The 27641-nt window shown below is 42.8% G+C and overlaps 1 protein-coding gene and 1 long non-coding RNA gene across 13 annotated transcripts; one reads left to right on the plus strand and one right to left on the minus strand.

Annotated features, from left to right (window-relative positions):
- Window positions 1–25797, minus strand: ehbp1l1b (EH domain binding protein 1-like 1b). 12 transcript variants are annotated; one of them, XM_048228858.1, is made up of 30 exons: window positions 24987–25797; window positions 20130–20187; window positions 19720–19815; window positions 19531–19584; window positions 19042–19220; window positions 18377–18510; window positions 18127–18198; window positions 17366–17608; window positions 16861–17028; window positions 16431–16604; window positions 15473–15949; window positions 14460–14519; window positions 13927–14131; window positions 12328–13170; window positions 11497–11979; window positions 10219–10647; window positions 9452–9913; window positions 8363–9031; window positions 5746–7185; window positions 5059–5323; window positions 4666–4838; window positions 4392–4440; window positions 3478–4044; window positions 3251–3293; window positions 3060–3109; window positions 2607–2727; window positions 2269–2368; window positions 1917–1990; window positions 1685–1799; window positions 1–1440 (listed from the first exon to the last, which is right to left on the minus strand). In XM_048228858.1, exons 1-30 carry the CDS (start codon window positions 25088–25090, stop codon window positions 1353–1355), a joined length of 7995 nt encoding a protein of 2664 aa, XP_048084815.1. In that variant the 5' UTR covers window positions 25091–25797; the 3' UTR covers window positions 1–1352. The 12 variants fall into 12 exon arrangements, with proteins under 12 accessions (XP_048084815.1, XP_048084807.1, XP_048084825.1 ...); XM_048228850.1 differs by having other exon boundaries at window positions 9452–9916; XM_048228868.1 differs by having other exon boundaries at window positions 2607–2718; window positions 9452–9916; window positions 24987–25796.
- Window positions 24496–26690, plus strand: LOC125284806. The gene is made up of 3 exons (XR_007191943.1): window positions 24496–24536; window positions 26064–26106; window positions 26604–26690. It is a non-coding gene; the product is annotated as an uncharacterized LOC125284806 (long non-coding RNA).
- Window positions 26691–27641: the final 951 nt, after the last annotated feature.

Genomic DNA, 27641 nt, shown 5'->3' on the forward strand with positions numbered 1-27641 from the left:
TTTAGTTTTAAAAACAATCCAACTTTATTAATTTCAAACATTTCAAACACATGACAACAGTACCACAGAATGACAAAAGGCGTAGAGGATTAATATACCTCAAATCATTCTGTGTTGTTTTTAAACAATCTAAGAACAAAGACAAATAAACTCCAGTAAGATGGTTATAAAAAATGACTTTTTGTGAAACGTGAATACCATATTTAGATTGTTATTCTGTAATTGTGAGACAATGTTTTGAATAAATTGCCAACATCACATGTATTAAAATAATAGTTTGTCATTTGTAAGTAAAACTGGCAAAAGTTCAGAAACAGAATAATTAAGTCTAAAACAATTATGACAATAATCTTTAGATGTAACAAATATTGCTATGCCACAGGCAGTAGTCTTAGAGGTCTCTTTGGTTCAAGAAAGGACGTGTTCTTCAAATTAAAATATAGAAGTTTACCAATTAAAGAAGCTGGTACAAAATGAAAATGTAGATGTGTCTCCTCATATTTTATAGTTATATTCTTCTTTTGTAGAGAGGGACATTAAGAATGTTAAATTTATTCCATGAATGAAAACACTGTATTCCCTCCCAGATGCACACAAAGATGCTATCCAGCTGACTAACATTTGTCATATTTGTCATAAAGTCGATATCAAGGTCCAGTGATAAACACACATAACAACAAAGTTCAGAAGAACCAGATTAAAACTGTATTTGCAAAGTGCAATGTGGGAAGTAAATGCTATACAAACAGCTTTGGTTACAATGGACACTTAGAATAGAGAGAGAGAGAGAGAGAGAGAGAAAAAAAAGAGCAGCTTTTTAAGAGACTTCCACTAGAGGAGTCTTGCTGTATAGATGACATCCATCACAAGGCTGTGATGAATTAAATACTTCTGAGGTCACATTCATTTCACTCACGTTCCAGACACTTGATGATTCCAAGGTCCATAGTGAATTTGTCATGCTATTCCCCTCATTTCTAAGTAGGCAGGTTTCAAAGAGAAATGCACAATGTTATCATGTTGTACAGTTACGAGGGATAGCACATTACAGTGTGTAATCTTGTAATCTCCCAAAATATTTTACAAGGTCTGTCCTGTAACAATAAAAAAACATATTGTGTGTTTGAAAAATACTGTGGTAGTTTTCATTTCCAAATTGCAACATTTCTGAAAACCCACATAACATCCAGAATTAGAATGACACATTTCCATTTTTTCTGATCTTGAGGACTTGGGTCTTGATCTTAAAATTATGGGTTTCAGTTGGAGTGTGAGATAGGAGCACTGACACAAAATATTCTCATTCCCACAGAGTTCCTTCACTGCAGCACACACTTTTCCACAGAGTTCCTTCACTGCAGCACACACTTTTCCTTATTGCTGTACTTCCGTCGCCTTAGCTCAAGACCTCGCTCCAAGCGCTCATCTTCTTCCACGGCCCTGCACAGACACAAAACACACAACTTTTAATGACCTCAAGTGACCTTTTAGGGGTAAATGTAATGCGTCCACCCACAGACCCACAGACTGTGGACACATTCCGATCTGTGATCAGCTACGACCAGGGTAGGACCAAGGAGTTCCTTTGGATCAAGTCATTAGTTTAGGACTTTGGCCATTCTCTTGTGGCTGTTGGTCTGTCCACCAGAGACATATCAGATCCCAGTTGAATGCTGGCCCTTACCCTCTCTCTTTAGCATCCATGTCCCGCACGAGCTCGTCACGCTGGTTCACCAGTGACACCAGCTCCTGCAGCAGCAGCTGTTCCCTATGCTGCTGTGCCTGTGTCTTCTGCCAATCTGTCATTTGAATAACAACAGCATATATTGTGTTATATTAGAATTGATAACAACACAGAAGTTAATTATAAAGAAAACTGTTAGGAGGTGGTGATATGACATTAGCACAAGTCTTACCCTCAATAGCCATCATGGCTCTGAGCTCTCTGGTTAATAGTTCGAATCGTCTCTCCAAATCCTGTTCCTCCTGCCTGTGGAATAAACAAGCAGCCAACCATAACATAAGAGCATAGCACAGAGTCATACATAGCTTGTAAGGAAAGAGCGAAACTAAGCACAGGACAGGAACAGGTATCTTTTACTCATGTCATTAACATTTGCAAGTTAAAACTGCATGGATACTTGGATAAGAGGGAACAAGGAAATGAAATAGAATGAAGCAAACTCTTAGACAAAATGAAAACACTATATTCTATTCACACTCTATCACACTAAAAAAACTTTTTTTTTTATGCAATTTATATCTTACATGAGTTCCAGGTTGTCTTGTCTCCTAATCAGAGCATTTTTCTTGTTCACAAGAATGAACCATTCTTGGATCAGCCTCTCCTCCTCATCACGATCACTGCCTAAAGGGGCCAAACACAAACAAATAAAACAAATGAAAAACAGTGATCATAAACAGAGGAGCCAACCATTTAGTCAAACGAGAAACCATTCCAGACACACACACACACACACACACACACACACACCCCCACATACATTCACTCTCTCTCTCTCACACACACACACACATTCACTCTCTCTCTCTCTTTCTCTCTCTCTCACACACACACACACACACACACACACACTGCGTCTCACCTGTCTCCATTAGCCATCGTAGTCTCCTCTCCACTATGGCGGCTCTGTTGTCGATGTGCTTCTGCTCGTTCTCCAGAGCTCGCAGTTCACTCACTACATACTGACTTGTGTCCTGCAGGCGCTGAAAACAAGGCATCAAAAGACACAAACATAAACATCCACCACAGAACAATAAACATGGAGGAGGAAGGAGAATACATACATAAACAGAGGCAAAGCGATATTGACAAAAATAGAATAGAAAGATGGAAAAAAGATCAAAAAGATCAGATAATGTCAACAAACACAAACAAACAGGGTAAAACTCACCAGTGGACAGAGATGTACAGGGGAGACATGGGGGAGGAGAAAAAACAGGAAAACAGAGACAGACAAATAGGATCAGATCAGAGAAAGTGATATGGAAAGTTTTGAAAACTGGAAAATATCACAGTGGGTAAAGGACAAACTGACCAGAGTATCTTCGTCAGTTTCTCTCTTATCCTTGCTGTGCTCTGTCGACTCTGCCGGGAGGGAACATGGGGAGAAATTGTTTTCATCCTCAGCGTGTTTGTATTGATGCACTGACTTGTGTACTAGAAGCCAGATACATTCAAGTATAAGTGAACGCAAAATGGCGGTGTGTGGGCTGTGCCCTGACTTACCTTTCCCAGCTGTGAAGCCATTTTTCCCCTCGCCTTTAGAAACCTAAGTGCACAGTTGCAGTGTGTCACTCTCTCTCTCTAACGTGACAGCTCCATTTTCACAATTCAGTGGATAGTACTAGCCCATAATAATGGGACTTAGTAAGATTTATATTGGTCAACCAAAAACAATAATTCAAGAGTGAAGTTTCTAAATGGAAAAAAATGGTCACAGTGAGTGTCTATACCTCATCTCCTTTGGGAGACCCAGGCTCTACTCCATCTGCTTCATCTAAGGATTCGCTCTTCATCCGCAGACGACGCTTCTTGACCAGGTCAGCATCTCGCACATGGCCAAAGCCTGACTTGGCAGCGGACGCGTTCGGTCTGGGAGGGGCCACCGGTGTCTGCCCCTCTCCCTCTGCCTCGCCACCTTCCCTGTTGGCCTTCTCCTCTCTCTCTCTTGAGCTTAAGCGCTTAGTCCGCGGCGGTGCCACCAGGTTTGTGGCGGGCTTGGCTGTTCCGTCAGTGCCATCCTCACCCTCGGCCGTCAGCATCGTGCCAGCCTGCAGTCGCTGGGCGCAGAAGCGGGCGGTGGCGTCCGCGTCAGAGTCCTTGCTGGGCTCGGCCACCGTGTAGCTGGTCTGGCTGCTGTTCTTCTCGATCTGCAGCACACTCAGCTCCTGGCCCGTGAAGTGGGCGCGGATCTGGCAGAGATACGTCATCACGATCAGCCGGTCCGGGACGGAGAGGAGGACCATGTCGGAAGGTTCCAGAAGGCGGGCGATGCCCAGAGCAGCGAACCCATCAAAGGCCTGAGGAAGAAATGGAGCCGTGATGTTAAAGCGGATGTTGGTGCTGAATGTTAACATGAAACACGAAATGTGTACACATGTATAAATCTAGATCAGTATCATTACCTGGTTTCCATTCTGATAAGCTTGGACATAAATGTAAAAATGTAGTAAAAAAGTAAATCTACTATCTGCAATACGTTAATACAATATTACAAAAATAGAGATATATCTACAAAACTACAGCTATGATAATAATTCCATTATTAATTCCACAGTTATATATTATATAAAGCAATTGAATTAGAGAAAAACCTACAGAGACTAAAAGAGAAGATAAGAATAGACAGATAAAATTAGATTTGTACCTTTTTGTTGTTTGATTTGATATCGTAGGGATCCAGCATTTCAAAGTTTCTAAAACAATACAGTCATTCATTACAGCTTCAGACACCTTCTTATGAATACTGCTTATCCAACAAAATTTCAATGACTTTCATGAGTACCCAGATGCTCGATTAATTTTGAACGAGCATTGGTATACATTTTGTTACAGTTTCTGAAATTAGCACTCCCTGGTTATTTTGCTGTGAGCCATGAAAGATAATACAAAGAGGGGGAAAACATCAATATAGAACTTACATTTTGTCAGGGTGAAAGTGATGAAGGATAGCACAGAAGGCCAGGCCATTACGCCAAGATGTACTGAAGTTAGTGATCTTCACTCCTTTGTTCTCCTTAGTGACCTCTTGACACCACTCTAGCAGAGACTGACTGGAGTTGACCAAAGCAGGGCTGATCATGGGGTTGGAAATCTAACACCCGAGACGGGGAAATTCAAAAGGGTGCCACAGGTATAAAATACAGTAAGAATTACAGCGAGTAAAACAAAATACTAATAGAAGACGAAATTAAGTACCACAGTATTGTGATAAAATTAGGAATTGAAAATTCTGAATAAAGCAAAATAGCAAAACAACACATTAAAACCAATAATCCAAAAATCCAATGATTTAATGTCTGAAACAAACTCACCTGCTGGGCTTGAAGCAAGGCCTCAGTGGTGCTCCCATCAGTCTCTCCCACCTCCTGAAGATCTACTGGAGGAGGGACGGTCTTCTTCTTATTGCGCTTGGGAGGTTCCAGAGCTGGTGGTGCACCCGTAACGGAGGGAGTCGTATCCAGTGAACCCTGGCCATTGGTCTGAGACTCCACTATATTATCAGCAGGCTGGTAATCTGGGCCAGAAGACACCTGGGGGTCCGAAGGTTCCTCCTTAATCACCTGCAGAGATCTGGGGCTGAGAGAGAGAATTTGATGAGATTAGACATAGGTGTCATCAGGTTCACATCTTCACTAAATATCAAAAGTGACAAGGGCATGAATGTCAAAGACCACATGATGACAGATAGTTTGCATATAGGACATACAGAGGGTTTGTTAGTCAACATGTAATTCATGGACTGAAAATGTTGACAAAAATATGTCTTCCTAAGAAATATGTGGAGTGTGATATGTGATGTTGACCAAAAGAAATTAGGACAGTCTTAGGCTTAGGTAAACAATATTAATACCATTTAAGTCAAGAATACAAAAGCAACATTTTGACACCGCTTGTTGTAGGTGTGTTATTTCACACTGTATTATTTCACAGTTATTTGCAAAAGCTTAAACGAATTATGTCAACACAAACACACCCTGACACTTTCACCTGACACTTACAATTCTTCCATGACATTCTCTGTGTGAGTTTCTTCCTCCTTCTCTACCTGTTTTTCCTCTTCCTCCACAACACCCAGTTCAGTCCCTGTCCCCTGATCCTTGTCTCTGTTTAAGATGTCGCTGCTAGGAGAAACCTGGGCTGCTGCTTCAGAACTGTCCTTGTTCTCAGCACCATCGTTGCTAACCTCTGTGCCTGAAACGGTTGCACTTTCAACAGTGTCCTTGGGCTTTTCCACACTGAGGTTTTCTTCCCCAGTGGTCTGAGACGAGGGGGATATGTCACCGGTCGTCTTCTCGAATCTAGCCTCTAGGATAGTCACTGCCGGGAGGGTATTCAACAACAAATCAGGGGTCGAGAGAGAGGGCTCAGTTTTGATTTCCTTCACCTTCTCATCCAAAGCAGGCCCCACGCTCTCATGCCCACCATCTTTGCTGGTTTCCTGGCGGATTGTCGTATTTGGGACAGGGCTGTCTTTTCCCTCTGTTACTTCAGGGGCGGTGGGAGATTTCTCAGTCTCGTCCAGGCCCGGCTTCACTTCTGGCTGTGGTGTCGGTGGGGGGCTAGGAGTGGAGGCAACGTCCGGGGCGATGTAAGCAAGCCGCTTCCTGGTGCGGGGGACAGGCTCGGACTCGGGCGGCTCCGGTGACTCCCGTCCCATCTGAAGTATCTTGGCCAGCAGCGCGTTCTCCTCCTCGGACAGACTGGAGACGTTTTGGGGGGCTGCCTCCTCAGACGGAGAGGGGGGAAGTGGCCAGGGTACCACGGAGCTTTTTGGAGAGACGTCTCTTCCCGAAACAGTCTCCTCTGCCTCCTTCCCCTCCTGGAATGTCTTTTCATCATGGGCCTCTCGGGCTGTTACAAGCACACTGGCCAAGGGTGTGGTTGCCATGGCGAGGACGGGAGATCTCCTGGCTTCTTTATCCACTTGATTTACTGTCGTCTCTGACGCGCTGTTGCCCTTTTCACAACACTTATTCTCAACTGCTTCAGGGACTGTTTCAGACTGCAGACCACATTCTGGTGAGGTTTCTCTCTCTAGGTTTAAAGGGCTGGGCTTGTTCTTTTTGCCATGCTGAGGTGAAACTAGCCTTTCAGGCTCCTCGGTGGACTGTGTATCTTTCACGGTTACACTTGATCCTACCTCCTGGAGTGGCATTGGCATGGAGATGTTTTTCTGTTTTTTCACACGAGGAGAAGACCTGACAGTGTCAACCTCTGGCAGAGGACTGTCTTTTTCTGCTAGAGTCTTGCTCAGGTCGGGTAGGATATGGGAGTCCACAGAGCTGGCCCCTTGCCCTGATCTGATCTCTGCGCCTGACTGTGGTGGTGCCACACACAGCTCAGTTGATGGTGGCTTATGCTTTGTGAGGGAGCCAGTAGGAGTGAAGGGAGTGAGAAAACCAGTCTGTGGTGCTGCAGGCACAGGGCTTTGCTCTGAGCTGAGGAACAGAAACACTGCATTAACTGTGCTGTATTCTCCCCCAAATCAATGCATCTGCATCTAATACACTAATACTAAACTAAACAGTGCTCACACTCCCATGGAAAAAAAAAAATGATTGGGTGACACGTGAATGCTCTTTTTGCAGCAGACATGCTGAAAAGGCTTAAGCACTCAAGAGTGCTCAAAAATAAGTAATCTAAAACAATCTAAATCAGTCAGAAAGCTCAAGCTGACACCAACAAAGTGCTCAAAAATAAATATCTAGGATAAAACTATTTACAAGTTGGTCTGCAAGGACATGCTGGCAATCAGCAAAGCTCTACAATAATGTCCAAAGGCCAAAAAAGTGCACAATTGCTTTTCATTTCTTTACAGAAGCACACACATGATCACACACATTTGTCAGGATTTCACAAACTGCAAATGGTAGTGAACTACTTCTCCATGCAACACACTGATGCAAAGCCTTACCAAGACGCATGAGAGCAAATGTTTAGATGTACCGGTATCTGGGCATTACTGCATTGAAATTGATCCCTTATTTGGAAAAAATGTACTATCTGACAAAATGAGTAAATATTTTGCATAAACTGATATACCATGAGAGAAGTGCTATATCTGTACCTGAGCAAAGAACTTCTGCAAACTTTCTTATTTACTTTATAAAGTTCTAAAGGATTTATTTAGAGTTACATTTCGGTACACAGACCTTCATCAAGTCTTAAAAAATGAAATGTTCCTAATAAATCCTTTATGACAAATGAAATAGACAGTGTGCAGGAGCTCTTTTCTCAATTATCGTCAGTCTATGTTCTTCTCTGATTCACCTGTCGACCTACAGGTGTCCAAAAGTTCTTTTTTAAACTGCAAAGGATGTGGGTATTGATTTTGAGTGTTCAGTGAGGGTCCAAACTCCAGGTTCAGCCCCAAGCTTCAATGCCCATTAATTGTTATGAGCTTCCTTTGTCACGTTGAAAGAAGTAAATGGGTCAATAAATACGAGAATTCATGCTTTCACGACAATACAGTTGAAATCCAAGCAGGGTTATAAACCATCTCCAACTTCGGCAAATGGTGAGTGAACATAGCATGGCATGAGCGAATGCAGCAACATGTAACTCATGACACAGCATCATTCCATGAAGGGTGTTGTGTCTGCCTTGTGCTCTTACCCCCTGTCCATGTACAAATCCAGCTCCCAAACTGTGCCAATGTCTTCATGGCCTTGAACAAACTCCAATTCATTCAAGTTTTCCAGGCTGTTGGTGGAATGAATCTGTTTGTTTATCCCCCACTTTTCTTTATACCTCCTCCCTACAAAAGGCTCTTCCTCTGTTTTTCTCTCTGTGAGCTCTTCATAAGCTATTTGACCCAGGTCTGTTGCTATCACTGGAGGCTGATCTTCAGCCTTATTATTGCTCTTCACAGATACTTCTCTGTTTTCTTTCGCTTTAGAAAATGCAGTGGTTAGATGTTCACTCTCTTTATCTCTGGGCACCGTTGTCTTCTTGTCATCGTTGGGCTGCTGTTCATATGATTCACCTCTAGCTTTCGCTTCCTCCGAGGCAGCCTTCCGCAGACTCTCTACCAGACTAATGGAGGGAGGCCTACCGCTCGGAACGAGCTTGGTTTTATGAATGCTCCGCTCCTTGACTACTGACGGCAACACATCTGGGGGTTCTAGCCATTCGTCCTCAGACAGGGGATCCTCTAGAGCGTCGCAAAACTCCTCAGGTGGGAGGATGTCGATCTCTGTGCTTTCGTGAATGCTTGATCCATCAACACTGACACGGTCAGGTTCAGAGGGGACATATTGGAGTATGGAGGTCACCGTCTCATAACTAAGGTTGGGGGAGGGGACATTCGAAGCAAACACAGAATCAAGGATCTAATAATGTTTGTAGCGAAGTAAATATCAATTTGATGTTATGTGTGTAGTATCTCAGACAAATTTGCATGTTAAATCGAATCTAATTACTGTGTGTGTGAGTTCTATATGAATGTTTATGACAATTACATGTATCTACTTGATTTATAATATCCCTTGTATTAATTTGTGTTCATAAGGCATAGAAGCACTCATAATTTTCCTTCCAAACAGAAAAGTCCAAACATGCAGAATCCTTCTGACTGCAGAGTAATTGTCCATTGACAGACTACAGTTTCAAGAGCTAGCTGTGTCAGCCTTCTTTAAAAGAGTAGTTTGTAGCCATGCTTTAGCACAGACAAACATACAGAAGCATCACAGTCAGAGCTCTTACCCTTTATACAGAACACCCACTATAGTGCTCATGAACCCCACGGAGGGGTCATCGTCTTCCCTGGCTAGGACATCGGATTCCTCTGATATCTCCTTGGTTGCTTCTCTTGACTCCTCTGTCTCCAACACTCCAATACACTCTCTGGGAGCAGCTAATTCAGAGTCTTTGTGTTTCTGATTTATGATCTCATCACTAACGTTAACCTGCTGATCTAAGGAGGTAGATTTAATACCTGGTTCAGGTGAGGGTTTTTTGGGTCTGCCTGTGCTATCTGGATTAAATTTCTCAGCTGACAGCTCAAAGTAAGAAGCAGTTTGAGAAGTGTTTGGTGGGGCACTATCAGTTGATGTTTTGTAGGCCATTGGCAACTTGGGTGTATTCTTGTCTAATATGTCCAAAGATGTTGAGATGCAAGAAGTCGTCTTTTGTGTCTTCTTCTGAAGAACTGCCTCTTGTTCAGTCCTTCTGCCATAGATAGGAAAAATAAACTGAATGGTCTTGGTGGACCAAGGCTTTCTATACGCCCATATTCTCAATAAAACAAGACATTGCGCCTTTAACAGGATGCACCTAAACAGGAATGTTGTAAATGTCATGGTAATGATATTGATGTACTCTGATAGCAGCTAGCAGCATGCAGTTAGCCACCCAGCTACACAATGAAGAAGCTCAAACAATAAACAATAGCCTTATGTCCAGACAGTGAACTTTATCAGAATGTCACTCCATGCCATGCTTTGAGGAGTTATAACCCCTCTTCTACTCACCCCCCTCCCGGGGAAACACTGGTACCCTGCAGTGAGCCGGAGCTTGGGCCCTCTGCCTCTTTGCCTCTATCTTTGGCTTTGTCCTCTACAGCGGCCCATAGTGGTCTCTCTTCTTCAGTGGGAGTCTCCACTATGTGAAGAGGCTTCCAATCCTCTGACTCTGACTCACTATGCTCTGCCCCAAATGGAGAAGGCAGACTAGCGCTGGCTGGTAAGAGCTTCTCTAACGGTAGCTTTGCTCCCTTGGTACTAGTTTCGGGAGCAGGAGGTTGGGATCCAACAGAGGACAGGATATCTAGTTGACTGGATTTGCGAGATGGGATCTCCAGCTGAGCAGAGGGTGAGGACTTGAGATCTTTTGGGTCACCCTCAAGCTTCTTGACTTCTGCCTTTTTGGCATGTGATAGGACAGGTATGGATTTGATTGGTCTGAGAGGCAATAAATACATTGATGACATTGCTGTCAGAACTACTCCACTTTCCACATTTGACCATATAAATAATATAATATATATATCTCATTCCTTGCTCATGAACTTAGTAACTGAAACCATTGTGAGTAAATCAAAACACAACATTAGCGTTTGAAGAATTAAAGGATTTAAATTCATTACATTAATACACAGGATTAGATGTTAAAATCACTTGTGCCAAAATCCAAGGTAAAAACACATCAGAAGCCCCTGCTCAAGTTTAACTTTAAAAAGCACACTACCCACAAATCCGCCAACAAATGGTCACAAGCACAATACAAATGGCCCATCCAACAGCAGTAGCCTATATAGTATGCGGCATGTCATTGGGGTTATCAAGTGGGCACCCTCATTCACCGATGTTTCGTTAAGTTAGGCCCACGACACCTCATGAAGGCTTAACAGTGAAACCAGCGTCCTGGAGACACTCCCCTCCATGCTGCCACCATATTACCACATTGAAATATCCAATACCCAAAATACTCTTAACCAGCCCAGACATGGTCAAGGTTGGCTAGGTTGGTCCGTCCCGTTGATGTGGACTGAACCATAACCATAAAAAACCTTGGCCAACCAACCATCAACCTAGGCACAGCCCATCACAAACACAAAACAAATTAGCCAGTTAGCTTGGCCCGTTAGCTTAGGCCCCATCCCAAACACAAAACAAATTAGCCAGTTACAATTAAGACCAGGATTAATCACCCACAGCATTTCTCCTGATGTCAAACTCCCAAACAGACACCAAAGACATAGCAACAAACACAGCATGTGGGGGCAAGGATCACCTGTCCCACATTCTTACCTTGTGTCTATGGATTCCTGTTCAGATGGAGCTGAGACCATATCTAAGTTCTCCTGTTTACCATCAGGCAACTTATCAGGAACAGTCTCCTTAATTACCAATGGTACAGATCCCTTACTCTTCTCTTCCAGGGCAGCCCAGAGAGGACGTTCAGTACGGACTACTTCCTGTTTCGAGGCTAGCATATCCAAATTGACTGTTCCTGTTTTGTCTTTTACAGACTTTTTCATGGTTATCTCGCTGTTACCAGGTTCTGTACACTGTGAATTCTCTGAAGTGGATTTTGTGGCTGAGGGTAGAAGGTCCAGGGACTTGGGTAAATTGTTGGCATGGGTGTCTTTGCTTTTGGGTTGACTGGGCTGTTCTGTTTGGACTGCCTGTTTTGCCAACTCAGCACTCTTTTGGGAATCTTCCACTTTTTTGCTAGTGCCCTGTTTACTTGCTAGTGGAAGGGACTCGACTGTTGAAGCCATTTCTCTTAAGCTGTGTGTGTGACAAGGACATAGACAATATGGACGGACAGAAGAAAGGTATTAGAACATGTGCAGTACTAGCCTAGAAATAAAACCACAGGGAAATGTTCATTTGGATTACATGGGGGAGGGATGTAACATGACAGAAGCATCTGTATGCTTAGTTCTCTACAAACAAACTCTTATTCAGTTGAAACATTTTCAAAATATTGTGAGATTTTCAGGTCAGGCATTTTCACCAAATAACTGCCTATGCTTGTTTGACCATATGGTAAAACTGTAGGCATAGTCAAATTAAATTATTGATTTTAAGCACTCAAGCTGATTCTTATTTTTTTCACAGCACTCATGAACTTACCCTTCATCATCAACAATATCAGTTGCATTCTTCTGTTTATAGTCTTGCATCACCAGTCCTGGCCTTAGCTCCTGAGTGCGTTTGTTCTCATTGGCATTTATGTGTTCCACCACCTTTGAGTCAAATTGGGGGAATCTTTCAGGCATTTGTTTGTGATCACTGTCTTTGGAGCCCTTTTCTTCACTGGGGAGAAATATTTGCTCAACCCATGGAGGTCGTTTTTCTTTTGAGATATTTGTCTTTGGGGCAACATCCGGCTGATTACTAGATGCTACCCCAGGCCCAGCAGTGCTAGACTCCATCATGGGAGAAAGGGCTGACAGGTTTTTCATCTTTTCCTTGTCTTCGTCTGATCTGTTGAGGTCAGCACTAGGGGGTAGTGCTCTCTCAAGGATTAATTTATCAAGTTTCTTTATTCCCGCAGGGATTTCAGACTCTTTTTTAAGTTCAGGCTTCGCTTTAACGCCCCCAGGCAGCACTGGGATGACTAGTGCCTTACAATGAGTGTTCTCTAAATCTGGCTCTGGCTCAGCCAGTGGTGGTTTTTCTGAAACAAGAGGTGTTTTGTCTGTTGATGACACCTTTGCATTGATTTTAACTGGTTGACTGGGCTTTTCTGTCTCTGTGGCCGGCTCCTTGAAATCAGGCTCCTCTTCCGCCAGTGGTGGCTTCTCCACCACAAAGACATCTGTGGTTGGATTTTGGATATTTTTGGTGACTACGGTACTTGGAGCTGCCGGTGACCTGTCAGGGGCAGAGAAAGGCCAGGGAGGAGGGACATCAGCTGAAATTGCCTTGGGTCCCTGGTCTTCAGCTGCTGCCGGGCAAGCTCCCTGCCCAAGGCTGAGGGACAAACATACTTGGGGTCAGAGTTCAGCACTCGAGGAACAAATGCGAGGAGTGGGTGTGGTCAGGCAGGCAGGCAGGCGGGCAGGTGTGCAGGGTATTGGCAAGCTTATCAGTGGAAGCGTACGGCGGTGGTGGTCTAAATAAGAGACTTGCCATGCCAGGGTTAGTGATGTGAAAATAGATGTCGGCTCGGCGCGCAACAGCTGCAGCAAGTGTTGTGAGTTGAGGGATTTAAGTAGGGTGGTCACACAGTCTAAAAGTATGTCTACCATCAGCACTGGTCTGTAGTGCCTTATTTAGTGCTTTGTAAGCCTCTTAAAGCTATATCCTTGCACTCTTCTTCACTTGCCTATTGTATAACGGTCAACCTAACTAAACCAGACTGCAAAATAATGGATGTCTTTCTGGAGCATGCATCACATCACATGACCATTAAATTTATTAATTGTGTCAGCCATTCATTTATTAATTTGGTGAAAGCTTCCCATCAAATGAAATGCATCACATGAACATTGTATTTGTGAATTGTTTCAGCCATACATTCATTAATTTGGCAAAAGCTTCCCATTGGAGGAAATGTCTTTAATTTTGTTGTAATTTGCAAAACCCACTTTTTTCCTATTCTGGTATTCCCGATACTAAGCTGTACTTCCTTGAACATAATTCACAATTATTTCACCTCATCTCAGCTTATTTCAGATAACGAACCATCAAGCCCGCATGAAAAACTGTGAGCACAGTGAGACTTACTCTTTGGTTGTGTCTATGGTGACACGTGTGTGCACGGTTGGCATCCCTCTCTTCTCCTGGTCTGTGCTGGGCAGAGATGGCGAGGATTGCTGGTTAGCAATGCTGATGCTGCCGACAGAGCGAGAGGAGCGTTGAGACTCATCCCCGCAGGTCAGAGTTAAAGGCTTGGCATCGGAACCCTGAGCTCCAAGCTTCGTCAATGGATCTGAGATGACAAAACACCAGAAATCAGCACAAACCCCATGAAGCAATGCATGGGCATTGGTGTGGCACTGATTTCATTCACGATTATTTTAATTCACAATCAATCACTTTTGGAGATGTAGCACCCTCTTATGACTTATTAACATTATTATTAAATTATGCACAGGTTCTACCTAGATACAAACAAAAACAGTCTGTGCACTGTAATAATTATGTAATAATTATGTACATCAAATGCATTATTTGATGCTAAATCACACAAACACATTATTTGAGGATAAAATGCAACATTACTTAAATGAACTGTGTAAGAATAATTAAAAACTCACCACGTGTAGGTAAACCTGGTTGTTCTTCCTCTGTTAGTGTGCTCAGTTCCCTGTGCATTTCTGCAAAAAAAAAACAAAGAACACACATTTATATCACACCCTGAGATTTACTTTACAGGACATCTGGATGAATAGACTAATCAGTGTCAGATGGCTTTATTAGTATTTCAAAGTTAGTTGGGTTGTGCCTTGTTCATGTTGACATGTCAGAATGTCTGTTATTTTGCTGTGTTGCAATACTATTCCATGTGCTTTACATATTAAGCAAGTGCAGATGTTAACCTATTTCTAGGAGGAGGTCCGTCACAATGAAAAGGGAATTTCATGTTAATGATGTAGTGCAGGCTACTATATTGTCTTATTAAGCCCCTAAACTTAATTTCCAAATGGCAGTTATTCGCTGGGCATATAAACTGCCTCAGTCATTGCAAGCGCATCTTGATTAATCATCCACTATGTGGATACTGTTTTTAGAATTGATTTAGATTAAGTGTTATTTAGTATAATTTGTATTTTAGTATATTTAGTATATTCTTTATCTTCTACTGTACTTATTGCTTAGTTGTATTTTTTTTTCTTTTTTCTTTTTTTCTTTTTTTTCTGCTGTTAGTGAATGTGTGTGTGATGTCTGTATGCTACTCAATAAAGTATCTATCTATCTATCTATCTATCTATCTATCTATCTATCTATCTATCTATCTAAACAACTGCATCAATGCAGATTAAATACGTTCAACAATCCTTGAAGGCTCTCATAGCCTTGCAAGGCCTCATTCTGAGAAACACTTTTCAGACTTTATGCTTGCATGCTGATAATTGCAGGATTGCATGTCTAAAGCTGGACATCTAAGCTATGTATGCAATCCTTTGTCTGCAATCCAAACACATTTGAGAAACACCATAGAAAGACCGCTGCTACTTACTACAGCTAAAAAATCAGCCTTCTCTGTGCACAAATACAAAGAAGGGAACATGGCGCACTACCAACTACGAGGAGCCGGCTGAGGAATTACCTGACTGGCCAACTCTGATGGAGTCAGGGGAGGTGGAGATGGTGGCGGTAGCAGAAGCAAAGCCAGCAGGAGCAGATAAGGGCGGAGCAGATAAAGGTGGAGCAGTGAGCGTAGCAAGAGGCGAGACAGAGAACTCTGGAGCAGAGGCGGGGGCCGAGCAAGGCAGGGAGGGGTCAAGACAGGGCAGAGGGGACATGGAGGAGAGGTCCGTGGAGGGCAGCGAAGGTGAGCGAGGAGAGAGCGAGAGCAGAGAAGAGGCGGGAGAAGCAGAGGGGGAGGAAGAGGAGGAGGAAGGGTCACACAGCGCCTCCAGGTTGGGGCTGATTAGTAAGGGGACAGGTGCTACAAGGTCAGTGGGAAGGGGACAGAAGAAGGCGGAGGAGAGGCCAGGGCTGGGACCCTGCCCCGGGAGAGGGGCACAGGATGGGGCAGCGCTTGCCCTCCGCTCACTCGGTGGGACCAGCACTGCATGGATGGCTGGGATGAGGAGGGAGCATGAAAGAAAGAGAGAGAGACAGAAAGAATAGATGGAAGAGGTAGAGAGAGTGATGTTAGATTGCCTATGATGCACGGCCAGATGGATATGATGGATATATTACATTAGACAAAAGTGCTTAGTTGCAACAATGCTTAAGTGGGGGGAGTTCAGGACCAAGTACTGATCTCTCCTTCAATACTGCTGTAGCAAATATTTATTTGTATCCATTTGTGTAGTAGCCCAATTAAAATGGTCAGACACACTTTGCTTAGAGCGGCTGTTATATGAATAACTGAAGTGAGTCACACTTTCCTCTTTCTGATGGCCTGCAATTTCCTCTTTCTGATGGCCTGTCAAAGGCCACCGTTATCCTTTGTTCTCGTCTACCCTTGTAAATAAGCCAGCTGGCTTGTTTTAATTGAGCCAGCAGTGTGTATATTTATCGATGGCTCCTGTAGTAGCCTGGCTCTGCATCCATACCTGGCTCTGGGCCAGTGGAGAGGATCTTCAGGAGGGTGGGGGCTTTCTGTGAGAGGGTGGCCAGGGAGACGGTGCGCTCCGAGAGGGGGGCGTCAGACGGGGGTGGAGGGCAGAGTGTGGGGGAGGAGGGCCGCTGACCAGGAACTATTTTGGCCTTGAAGATGTTTGAGCGAGCTGGTGCAAGTGGTATATGACAGATATTCAGGAGAGGGGATTGCACAAAAACACACAGAAAGAAAGAGAACAAAAAGGATTGCACAATCTAAGAGCAGGAAGTGGGAAAAATAAGATTCATCATATGCTTTCATGCTTTTTATTTTGTTATGAATCGATACCACCAGCTCCAAGTCTAGGTCATATGCTCATTAAAGACTCTTTAAGATCAATAAAACAATTAACAAAGATGTTGTTTGAGTGTCCACAAGTGTACCTTTAGTGGAAGCAGCAGCAGGAAGTGAGGGAGGCTGAGAGAGAGGAAGTGAGGTGGATTTAGCGAAAGATGAGCCACAGGGTCTGATTTGAGGATAGTCGGGGGCCACAGGGCTCAGAGCAGGGACTGTCTGGGGCTTTGGAGGTGTCCGTGGGAAAGAGACAGGCACTGAGAGAGAAGAGAGAGCAGAGGGAATGCACACAAGCCTGAGTAGAGGAGCAAGGAGCAGGAAGAATAATGTACTATTTATAGAGTTTTATTTACATGCAAATGAGGACAAAAGGGACCAAAAGATGGAAGCGGGAGGGCTATCAGCATGCAATCTTAAAACAAAGGATCCCTGTTGTTCCTTAAACTGAGAGAATGCCTTATTTGGATAATAACAAGTTTCAGCAATGTTATTACTATCTAAACTAAACTCATCATCATCCCCCTGAGATCTGTCTCTCTTAAGTCAGACTGGCTGTCTGGACCATCACCTCTATGATCATCCAGCTGAGGGTACCTGTGCCAGAAGAGGGCTGGAAGATTTTGGGCAGTGACGGGGGCTGGGCCCCGAAAGCAGCTGCAGTGGAGTGAGGGTCAGGGGAGGGGCGCGCTGGCAGCCCGGGAGGGTTGAGTGGGCGCGGAGGTCTGCCACGGGGTGAGGGCGGGGTGGGCAATGGAGGGCGTGACGGGGTATCAGGGTTAGTGAATGTGCCAGGGAGACGGAAAGGGGTGCCACGGCCAGCCCTCTCTTTCTCACTGGCTAAAACGTGGAGAGGAAGAGAGGCAGGAGACACAGGGACAAGGTAGAGAGAGAGAGAGGGGGAGAGAGAGAGGGAGAGAGAGAGGGAAGACATGGGAGAAGTGACATGGAGGGAAGGAGAAAGGGAGAGAATGGGAGAGGAAAAGACATGTGCAAACATGGAGAACAGAAGAAAAGAGGACATGAGATGTACAGAGTAATGTCAATGGAGAGGGAGACAGGTATTTATGTAAGAAAAAATTACATAAATGAATCAGATATAAAGAGATATTGGGGAAGGAACAGTTAAGGTTGAAAGGAATGCTGATATATATATACGTTTAACAGTCAGTTTAACCTCAAAGGACTATATCTGATTCAGAATTCAGATGAAAGTGGGGATGAAGATATGTCTGCCATTCCACACAGTTTTTATTTAACAGCGGAAAATAAATAAATACTAACAAGATGGCAGACATAGGATGCAATTTCCTAATGTGGGGACATGGTACATATTACACTTCATGGAACAAGAGTACCTATTGGGAAAGGCTTTACAAAAGCAGATTTCTTTTCTTGGCTGTGCACTGGGCACACAGGTGGAGGAGGTGCTGAAGCAAGAGGAAAGGGTGAACAGAAAAAAGGGAGAAAGTGAAGCATACAGGGAAACATATGGAAAACAAGATAAGAAAGACCAGCAAAATGGGGAACAAGGGAAAAAAAGGTTCCAGAGGAAAAGACAGAAAAGCCTGCAGTGCGTATATGCCTGCGTCGTGTTCCGTAAGGTACCTGCAGCACCGATGGAGGCTCCAGTACTGGATCGCTTGTCCTCATCCTCATCACTTTCGTTAAAATCATCCAGGTTCCCGATGTCCAAGGGTTTCACACTCATCAGACTGGCCAGACTCTGCATGTCATCATCACTGGACAAGGACCAGATCATAACTCAGTTATGGAGATGAAATGAAGCCTGTCATTCAGTCATGGTATTTAAATGCAGCACAAGTTATATTATATATAATATATTATATTATTATAATAATAACAACAGTTATGAGTTAACAGTTATGAGTTAACAGTTATAATAACAGTTATGAAGTAAGATAATAATTTGTGTCAATACAAACCCTTAGTAACTAATACTTAAAAGCTTCAGTGAGTAATATCTACCTCTACACCTCCAAAATTGTAAGTTTGTTGGCAAAGAAGATGGCTTTTGTTTAATGATGCAAACAAGAAACGAGGCACAGCTGAAAACCTTCAAACACAAATGAGGAACACATTAAACCCCTAAGGACCTAAGGAACAAAGGCAAGCTTGGAGAGACCTCTCATTCCTGCTGTGCACAACTACGGTCCTAAACATCCAATTCCTTTTGGCCAGACTGGCCCTCAAGATAGGATATGAGAGCTGCTTTGCTTTGCTTTTGGTGAGGCGGTGCCAACTTGACTCACGTGGCTTTGCCCTCGCGGAGGAAGACGCAGGAGAGCGAGAGCTTCAGCGTGGCCTCCACCACCTTCACCGACAGCGGCTTCAGCTTCAGCGTTAGGTCCGTTTGTGTCAGTGTCGGGCTGGCGAACTTCTTCAGGTTGATGTCGGCCGAGGCCAGAACTTTCCGGTGGCCCTTGGACTCCTGTTTGGGAAGGGGGGTTGAGTAGGGACACATTCACAGAGTGAGCCACCAGACTGCTTTTCACTCTATGACACCAATCAAGAGTCTTCATGCAATTATTCTGCATGTAATCATTAGTGATTGTTGTGGCCTGTCACAGCCAAGCACTGTAATTTGTCTGTGATCAGAGAAAAGTTAATGCGTTCAATCAAGGCGTTATGTAACACAGATCTGTGTGATGGTAGTAGCTGATGTGTCAACAGTCAGATTGCTCTCATTAGCCGACATTAGAGTGATGGAGATTTTTTCTCTGAGAGAGAACTTGACTCACATTCTCAAGGACAAATGTCCAGTCTTTATCTTCAAATTCATCCGCATGAGGGTCCTGAAAAAAAGAATTTACACTTTAATTTTTCCAATTACAACCGAACAACACCACTCAAATGAACCACATCAGGACACAAAGAGAAACAATGACAGCAGCAGAACACAACAGACATCCCATCTCAGGACTGCATACCTTGAAGAGTGTCACAGTGATGTCCACATTTTCAGGTACAGGCCAGACCACCATGCCTCTGTACGGATTCTTTATGCCTGGCTGCCACCCATGAAGCTATGAGGACAATGAAAAGTGTCAGACAGTGTTAGTGAAATGTCAGTTGGTCCCAATTTTACCATTATCAAGTGGAATCTGAGGCTATTTATATGCTTTCAATTGTTTATAAGCAGCATATCTGATAAGATATCAGTGGAGTCAATCTTATATATCAATATTTCTGATCTACTGAAGATTGTGACAATTAAGTAAACAGTGCATTTTGAGAATATCAAACATATGTGAAACATTATTGAAATACATAAATCAAATTATTTGTTTGTTTGAATCATGCCATTTTGTCTCTATTCTGTCTGTAGGGCTCTGAATACCTTGGAGCAGATTCGTCTGTTCCTTCTGGTCCATACCACTCGCAGTTTGTCTGGTTGCCTGCAGGTGAGAAGCAAAACACACATGTGTTATCAAATATGCACTCATCATATAAGATAAACGAATACTGTCTTGTTTTATTTATCTCAAATAATGCTTATTGTAAGAAATTGCTGTAAAATGAAAATCCATAATTTAAGTTGCTGTGGAATTTCTTTGTGTGATTCCAGTTACAGACATTCATACTGTCAAAGCTCAGTGACCACAGAGTCAGTGACATCACAGTAATATTAAAATGTCCTCCTCCATAAAACAATTTCCTGTTCGTGCACAGACATGGCAGTCATTTGCCAGAGTATTTAAAAGATATTCAAATCAGTTAAGTCACATTGGTTCAGGAGCACCATGTATTTACTTTTCTGCTTCAAGCGCTGTAATGGGAGGATGAAGGTTACTCGGGCCATGCAAATAGACGATGAAATCACTACTTATGACGCATTTATTTACCTTTAAAAACACCCTACCTAATCAGATCAGACCGAATAATGGTCACACATACACCTTTGGCCTAGGAGCAGTTGAAATGCAACACCTCTCAACAAGCAGTTACGAAAGATTGCCTCACAAAACATCCAAATAAAATGGTTTAGAACTAAAAAGCAGAAGTAAACAAATTACTGCTACCGGTATTAAAGCACTTATGCAATCATGGAACAGAGCAGAGCATGACTCTTGTAAGTAAGCAATTTCACATCACTAATATTGGTTTTAACCATTGATCTTCCCTGCTATCATTGAAGTAAAATGCCATTGTCAATACAGCACAGAAGTCACCAAAGTTGGATATTCTACTATTCTACATTCAAAACATTAATAATGTAAATATTTGTAAATATGTAAATGTTATTATGTAGGCTCTAATATCAAACCAAGAAATGAATGGGTACACAAGAAATAATGTCCTACACCAGAATAAAGTATTCCTCTAGAAGTCATTGTAGGTCTTTAATACTTGCAGTCCAACATATTGCGTAATTTTCAACATTCAACTCATATGCCTAATTCAAAGTCACATTGACCACATTATGTAAGCTATGGACAGTTTTTCTTTTCTTTTCTGAAAAGGGAACCACATAACAACCCAGATCTGCTAAGATAAACACACAGGGAAACAGTTCAACACAAAACAGAGTGACAGCTTGCTCACGTGATTAGAAATGTTCGGGACACTCCTAACATAAGAGAGAAGCTGTGGCAGACTGCTTGAATGATAGGCCTAGTGTTTCAGCGATGCAAACAAGTCTGTGTCCAAGAGATATCATTCAGGTTATAGGCCTACAGTATAATGAACATGGATGTGCTGCTCTGTCTGATTAAAGACCAGTCGGCATTAGTTTTAACAGTAGGGAGTGTACACAAATATGCTGGCCAGAAAAGGACTGCAACTGAAATAATTTAGTATGTCTGGGTTATGTTAGTCCTAATCATAGAAAACGAGTTAAATAGTGAATGCTTAATGTGCTTGGAGAATTCTATTGACTACAAAAAAGAAATACTGTTACTGCTGTACTAGCAAAAAAATAAGCTAGTGCATTCTTTACGCAGTTTATAACTGCAAAAAACAGACATTTATATCTGAACGCAACCACAGAAGTAAGTACGCCTACTTTCTTGCTGAATTCTAAGGCAGAAACAATTTTACAAGATAGTGTGTTGACACCATGAATAATTACACTATTCTTCGTCAAAATAATTTCCCACCTCTCATGAGGACACAAAGGGGCTCAAATCAGAGGGAGTTGTGTACCTATGCCAGGGTCAGCCCCTGACCTCCATGCCTGCTTAAGAATAGCAGGAAACACAACACACGACAGTGCTGTTTTTCACTATATCAGGGTGTGGGTCTCATGAGAAGTACTTCACACACACACACACACACACACACACACACACACACACAAACACACACACACACACACACACACAGACACACACACACACACACAAACAAACCCCACAATCACCACCACTTCAGTGTTCCTACTGAAACACCTAGCTAGTCTATTGTTTTCCACATTGGAGTACACTCACACACACACACACACACACACACACACACACACACACACACACACACGTGCCAAAACCACTACCACCACTGTAGCATTTATACTTAAACACTTAGCCTGTCCCCATTGTTTTTCACAATGAAACATCATACACAGACAGACACACAAACACAAATACCGGTCCCCACTTCAACGATCCTACTGAAACACCTAGCTAGTCTATTATTTTCCACATTGGAGTACACACAAACACACACACAAACACAGGTATATTCCTAATGGCTAGGTAACCTCCCTTATAACTACATGTGTGTTGTTTGGCCACGAGGACCTACATGAAAACACAACCTGCTCCAATTATACACATACAAAAATAATGGCTATCTGCTTATCTCAAGTTCACTTGCGCTTGACATAAATGTCAACGACAACCCACATTTTTGGCTGATCAAGCTTTCACGACTTTGAAATGCTCAGGAAGGGAAGAAGTTCATTACTGGAACCAAGTGTTGGGTGGGGGAAAGAAGTTGCAGTGGAGCATGAGACAACTCCTTGCCAATACCTAGTTCCTGTAATGAAGTAAATCACAAGAGTGAGGCAGGTTTACATGTACATGCGGCCAATGACCCTCATAGGCTCCTCTGAGGGTTAAAACCTGGTTATAGATAGATAGATAGATAGATAGATAGATAGATAGATAGATAGATAGATACCGGTAGATACTTTATTCATCCCGAAGGAATTTTTTGGATTTGAGACCTAGTTTCTCTACAATCACTTTAATCAGGTATCCTAGGTATAGGCTATTACAATGTCAACTAGCAATCAAAATAAAGGTTTAGCTTCACCATTTAGAAAATATTACAAAATGTTCAGAATAGGCTATTGGATTCAGGCTGATCACAAACAGGCGGAAGCCTGGTTGCCACATCAGAGCATGTGACACACCCCCAAAAGTATTATAACTCAGTTGTGTTGGCTCCATACAGCCCGGGGTGATGAAAAGTTATTTGTATTACTAGGACATATGACATGGCAGGACTGTAGGAAATAACTCAAGGAACAGTCATAGGGAACTGGCTGGTAGAGGCAGGCTCTGGGGAGCCGGGCCAGTGACAGCCCTGTCTCGGGTTGCAGTAGGCTGGTAATAGCAACAACATGGCAGAGAGAGGAAAGGGCATGTAGGGTGGATGTTGGGTGCAGCTTCATAATGGACCGGTGACCTGCAGCATTTGAATCTGACCATTTGGAAGCCCCCCCCTCGCACAACACACATGTGGGCACACACACACAAACAGAGAGAGAGAGAGAGAGAGAGAGAGTTGCCACTGGGAAATCCAGATGATCTGGGTCATGACTGCATGACCCAGATCATAAACGGTCTGCTGCGTCACACTTCAGCTGTTCTAAGTCATGAGCACACAGCTTTAATTTAGTGGCAGTCTGGGTGATGACTGACAATTACACAGGAGTCTTTTTCCAAGTTTAATGACGCATATCACAATATTTACGAGACTAGGCTACTATAACTAAATCTGTTGGAAGCTGTCTGAATGTGATGTTTTGCAGCAGCTGGCAGTGTAAACATTCCTCAATAATGTAATTCAGTAGATTAAAACCATGAAACCATTAAAGGTCCATCTTCAATGAAAATGACCAGAGTATAAATACCCAACTTTTGAACTACTTAGTGTGTTGTAATGTTACAAGATAAGACATGGAACAGCAGCCTGACAAAACTGCCATGATAACTATGAGCAGTGTGACATAACACAGGGCTGTAAGAACAGACTATTCTTTGAAACCATCCCTCTCCAACTAGATCCATTTCTATATAGCAGTTCCCCATGATCTGTAACAAACATGATCTGACAAAATAATGTGTATGGTCAAAAACAGAACTGCTCCGAATCAAAGCAACACACTATTGCACAAGAAAAAGAAATGTCTTTGTCTGACGTTAAGAGACATAATCATATAGCTTCAACTAATTCAATAATTACCCCTTGCTCCCAACTGGCTTGTACTTTGCAAGAAGTCTGTATCTGGTTGTAAACAGTCTAGCACTCAACCCAAGATGAGAATGATTCACTGTAACAGTGGTGGGTGAGGTAATAGATTTAACATAATTACATTAAACTCCAGAGTTAATTATTATCATGCCCCTTGGAGATTTAAGCCTCCAAAATAGCCTCATGAAGAGTGCTTTTGCAACCCCTATCAGCCTCTATTGCCTGGCTTCAGGCAGCCTGATAACCTCTTTCCTTCACCCTTAGTTCTGATCAATGAAAGTAGGCTTATCAGATCTATGAACCCTGACCTTTGGAGTAAAACAAACAGGTTGGTGATGACCTTAACTCAATACTGTTACAAACAATGCAATAAATGTGTGATTAGGGTCACTGTAAAATAGGGTGTAATCGGTAATTTTGAAGAAATCACATTTTCACAAAAGCAAAGCTGTATGTTAGGAGTTAAACTACGCTGCTTTAAACGTTACTGAGAGATGACACGGAAGTGCGATGATCATGTCTGCTAACCTGGGTAACGGGTTACCGCGATTAACTGCCTCCTGTCAAATAGCTGGGTCAAAAAAACGGTATGCTAGTCTACTCATTGACGGTGGTCCGGTCATAGTTGTTCGACTATTTCTCACATCACTCCATCTGCTGACAGCATAGCCTACACATGTGATAACAAACTCTGAGGGAAACGTGGGAATTTCCCCCAGAAATAATATCATGCTAACGTTACTTTGACTTGGACATAAGGACCATGTAGGCTACTTACCATTTTTTTGTACATTCCAAAACAAGTTCTTGATAAGACGCGACAAACTGAAATTTGGTGGCTTTTTTGCCGTGACGTTGTAATCTTTTCCACACAGAAGTCATATTTTATTTACAAGGGAAAGGTCCAGAGCACTTTCCTGTTGCGCTTCACTCCGATGCAAGTGAACACACGACTGCTGGCAGCAAAAGTTTGCGTCAATTATGAGTTCACGCAACTCCTTGTGAACTGTCCTACAAAATATGTCCTTGATCAAAACTTCCAGAAAGCAAACAGCCAGCACTGAAGTTCCACAAAACTGCCGCCATCGCCATCAAATACGTAAAGTGCCATGTACGGAAACAACGGTATCGATTTGAAGAAGAGGAACCGAATCTACTTTGGCGTTCAACATGTGAACGACTTTAGTAATTCCAGTAGCCTAACTGAAAATCATCAAACTCTCGCCAGCGCGTGAGTGGGTAGCCTTCAAACGTGATCCAATAAAGAGTAAATCCAAGGTTAAAACGCGGCGAAATTAAAACTTGAGCACTGGATTTTTGCGATCAAACCATTCTAACTAAACGAACGAGCACTCCTTGTGTACAAACACCACTGTGCATGTTATTATTTCCTACGTTCGTGCGTACGGATGAGAAGTGTCGACTATTACAGCAGAGGGAGAGGCATTTTAAACGTCAGTGATGAGACAGTCAACGCTGGGCTGTTGTCGCGCTATCTCGTTTTAATGCAATCGGGAAGAGCATACAAACTAGACTTTGTATTGGGTTCATAGTACCTACTACCTCACTCGCTTTGTGCTTGGCATAGCCTATACTCCACACCACAGACATTCATCTCGCTGCTTTCCAACTGTTGGCTCATATTCCAAATCCAAATAGCCTAGCCTATATTAAACTAGGCCTATGACAATAGCAAAAACATTATTCCTATATTATTATTAGGCTATTAGTAGTAGTAGTAGTAGTAGTAGTAGCCTAGTATTAGGCTAGTATATAATATTATAATATGGTGCAAGAACAAAAGTCTTTATTGATGACATTCATGTTTTTTCTTGTCTCTATTCCACACCCTAAGTGATGTGTCAGCAACTCATCCATGTTGCCCAGGATGCCAAACGGTGAGTCTGCCCTCAGGTTTTTGGGTAGGCCCAGACAGGAGAGCATGATGGCTTCACTAAAATCAGCAGAGGTTACTCATTCTGCATATGACCCAATAAAAAATTAACTATTTCACAAAAGGGGAAAAAATCTTTTTAGTCTGACTTTTCAATACTTGGTCATTCATTACAATGAGGGGCAGAGAGAAAGGCAGAGGGGGATCTTTATGGCCACATTGAGACTATTTATAGGATAGGAAGAGGGAAATGATGGACAGGGGCAGCTGGGGTGTGGGGGTATATTTGGGATGGGGAGTGAAGGCTGGCATGGAGGGGGTGGAGGGCGACTTCTTTGCTTTCATTTAAGTAAAGGCTTCGACATTATCTTCATTGGCCTTAAACAAGTTTTTTCTTACTGTTTCTGCAAATTAATGGCAATAGGTAAACTAAAGACCTTTATACTGAAATGTCTTTCTGTCTTTCTCCGCATCTGACTTGGTTATTCCTGTCTATTACAGGAACACTTGGGAGCTTGTGGTTTCTACAGCATTTGAGGCAGAGTTTCCAAACCCAGCCCTAGGCGTGTGTGTGTGTGTGTGTGTGTGTGTGTGTGTGTGTGTGTGCGCGCAGTGGAAGTGTAAATCAAGACAGAACCTGTAACTGTCCCTGACTCATCGAAGGTGGAAGAGCTAACGCTTATGCCCTGTCTGAGAGTATGTGGGAAAATGTGCCAACTGCGAGCATCTACATGGGAGATCATGAAGAATGTCTAGCTTTTAATGTCATTCCAATGTAATGTGTCATGAGAGAATAAAATGTATTTTGGTCAGTTAACTATAATATTATTATCTAATGCCAACTGTTATTGTGATGCTGTTGTTGTAAAGTCACTTTGAATAAAAGCATCACTTAGGACTCAAGGCTGTTGATTTTGAAGATGAAAACAGGCAATAAAACACAGTATATAAAGTACAGTATATACTGACATTGTAACGCAGCCAAGCATCTTTAAAGTCAACATTCAAAATAGAAGACAACCTAAAGGGTAACATAACTACCTAACAATATCCATTGCATCTATTTATAGGACTATGTTAGACAGTTCTGAAAGAATGTCAGACGCTCCCTCCCTATAGTCCAAATCTCTTAAACCCTACCAATATTTACTAGACACAAATATAACAGTGGCACTTTGTTGCAATGGCAAAAAAAAAGAACAGTGTATAGGAAAGAACCAACAAAAGAGGACTATAGTTCTACAGGTCAAAAGGATACTGCTCAGAAATGAGAATCTTTGGACCTAAGACGTATGTTGCCACCCCCTATTTGTGCCCCCCATTACAGCGTAAATGGAGGGTATGTCTACTCATTGTGTGGGCTTTGTCTTGATTTGTGCATGTCGGAGAGGGGGGTTCCTGCATGCACATCCAGACTTCCTGTCAGCTTAGAGGTCTCTGGGCCCCTATTTCCTGTTTTGCCCTTTTTGCTTGGATATCCTCACCTGACAATAACAACTATGTGTAGGGCAAACAGGACAACCAACAAGTCCAAAACTG

The sequence above is a fragment of the Alosa alosa genome, chromosome 2 (genome assembly GCF_017589495.1).
Source record: "Alosa alosa isolate M-15738 ecotype Scorff River chromosome 2, AALO_Geno_1.1, whole genome shotgun sequence".
NCBI classification, from domain to species: Eukaryota; Metazoa; Chordata; class Actinopteri; order Clupeiformes; family Clupeidae; genus Alosa; species Alosa alosa.

Coding starts and splice junctions, on each gene's coding strand:
- ehbp1l1b (XM_048228850.1), bottom strand. CDS start 25,090: ATGACTTCTGTGTGGAAAAGATTACAACGTCACGGCAAAAAAGCCACC. Junction 18,199..18,376: donor AGCCTCCATCGGTGCTGCAG/GTACCTTACGGA, acceptor CTCTTGCTTCAG/CACCTCCTCCACCTGTGTGC. Junction 10,648..11,496: donor CAGGAATCCATAGACACAAG/GTAAGAATGTGG, acceptor ATTGCCTCTCAG/ACCAATCAAATCCATACCTG.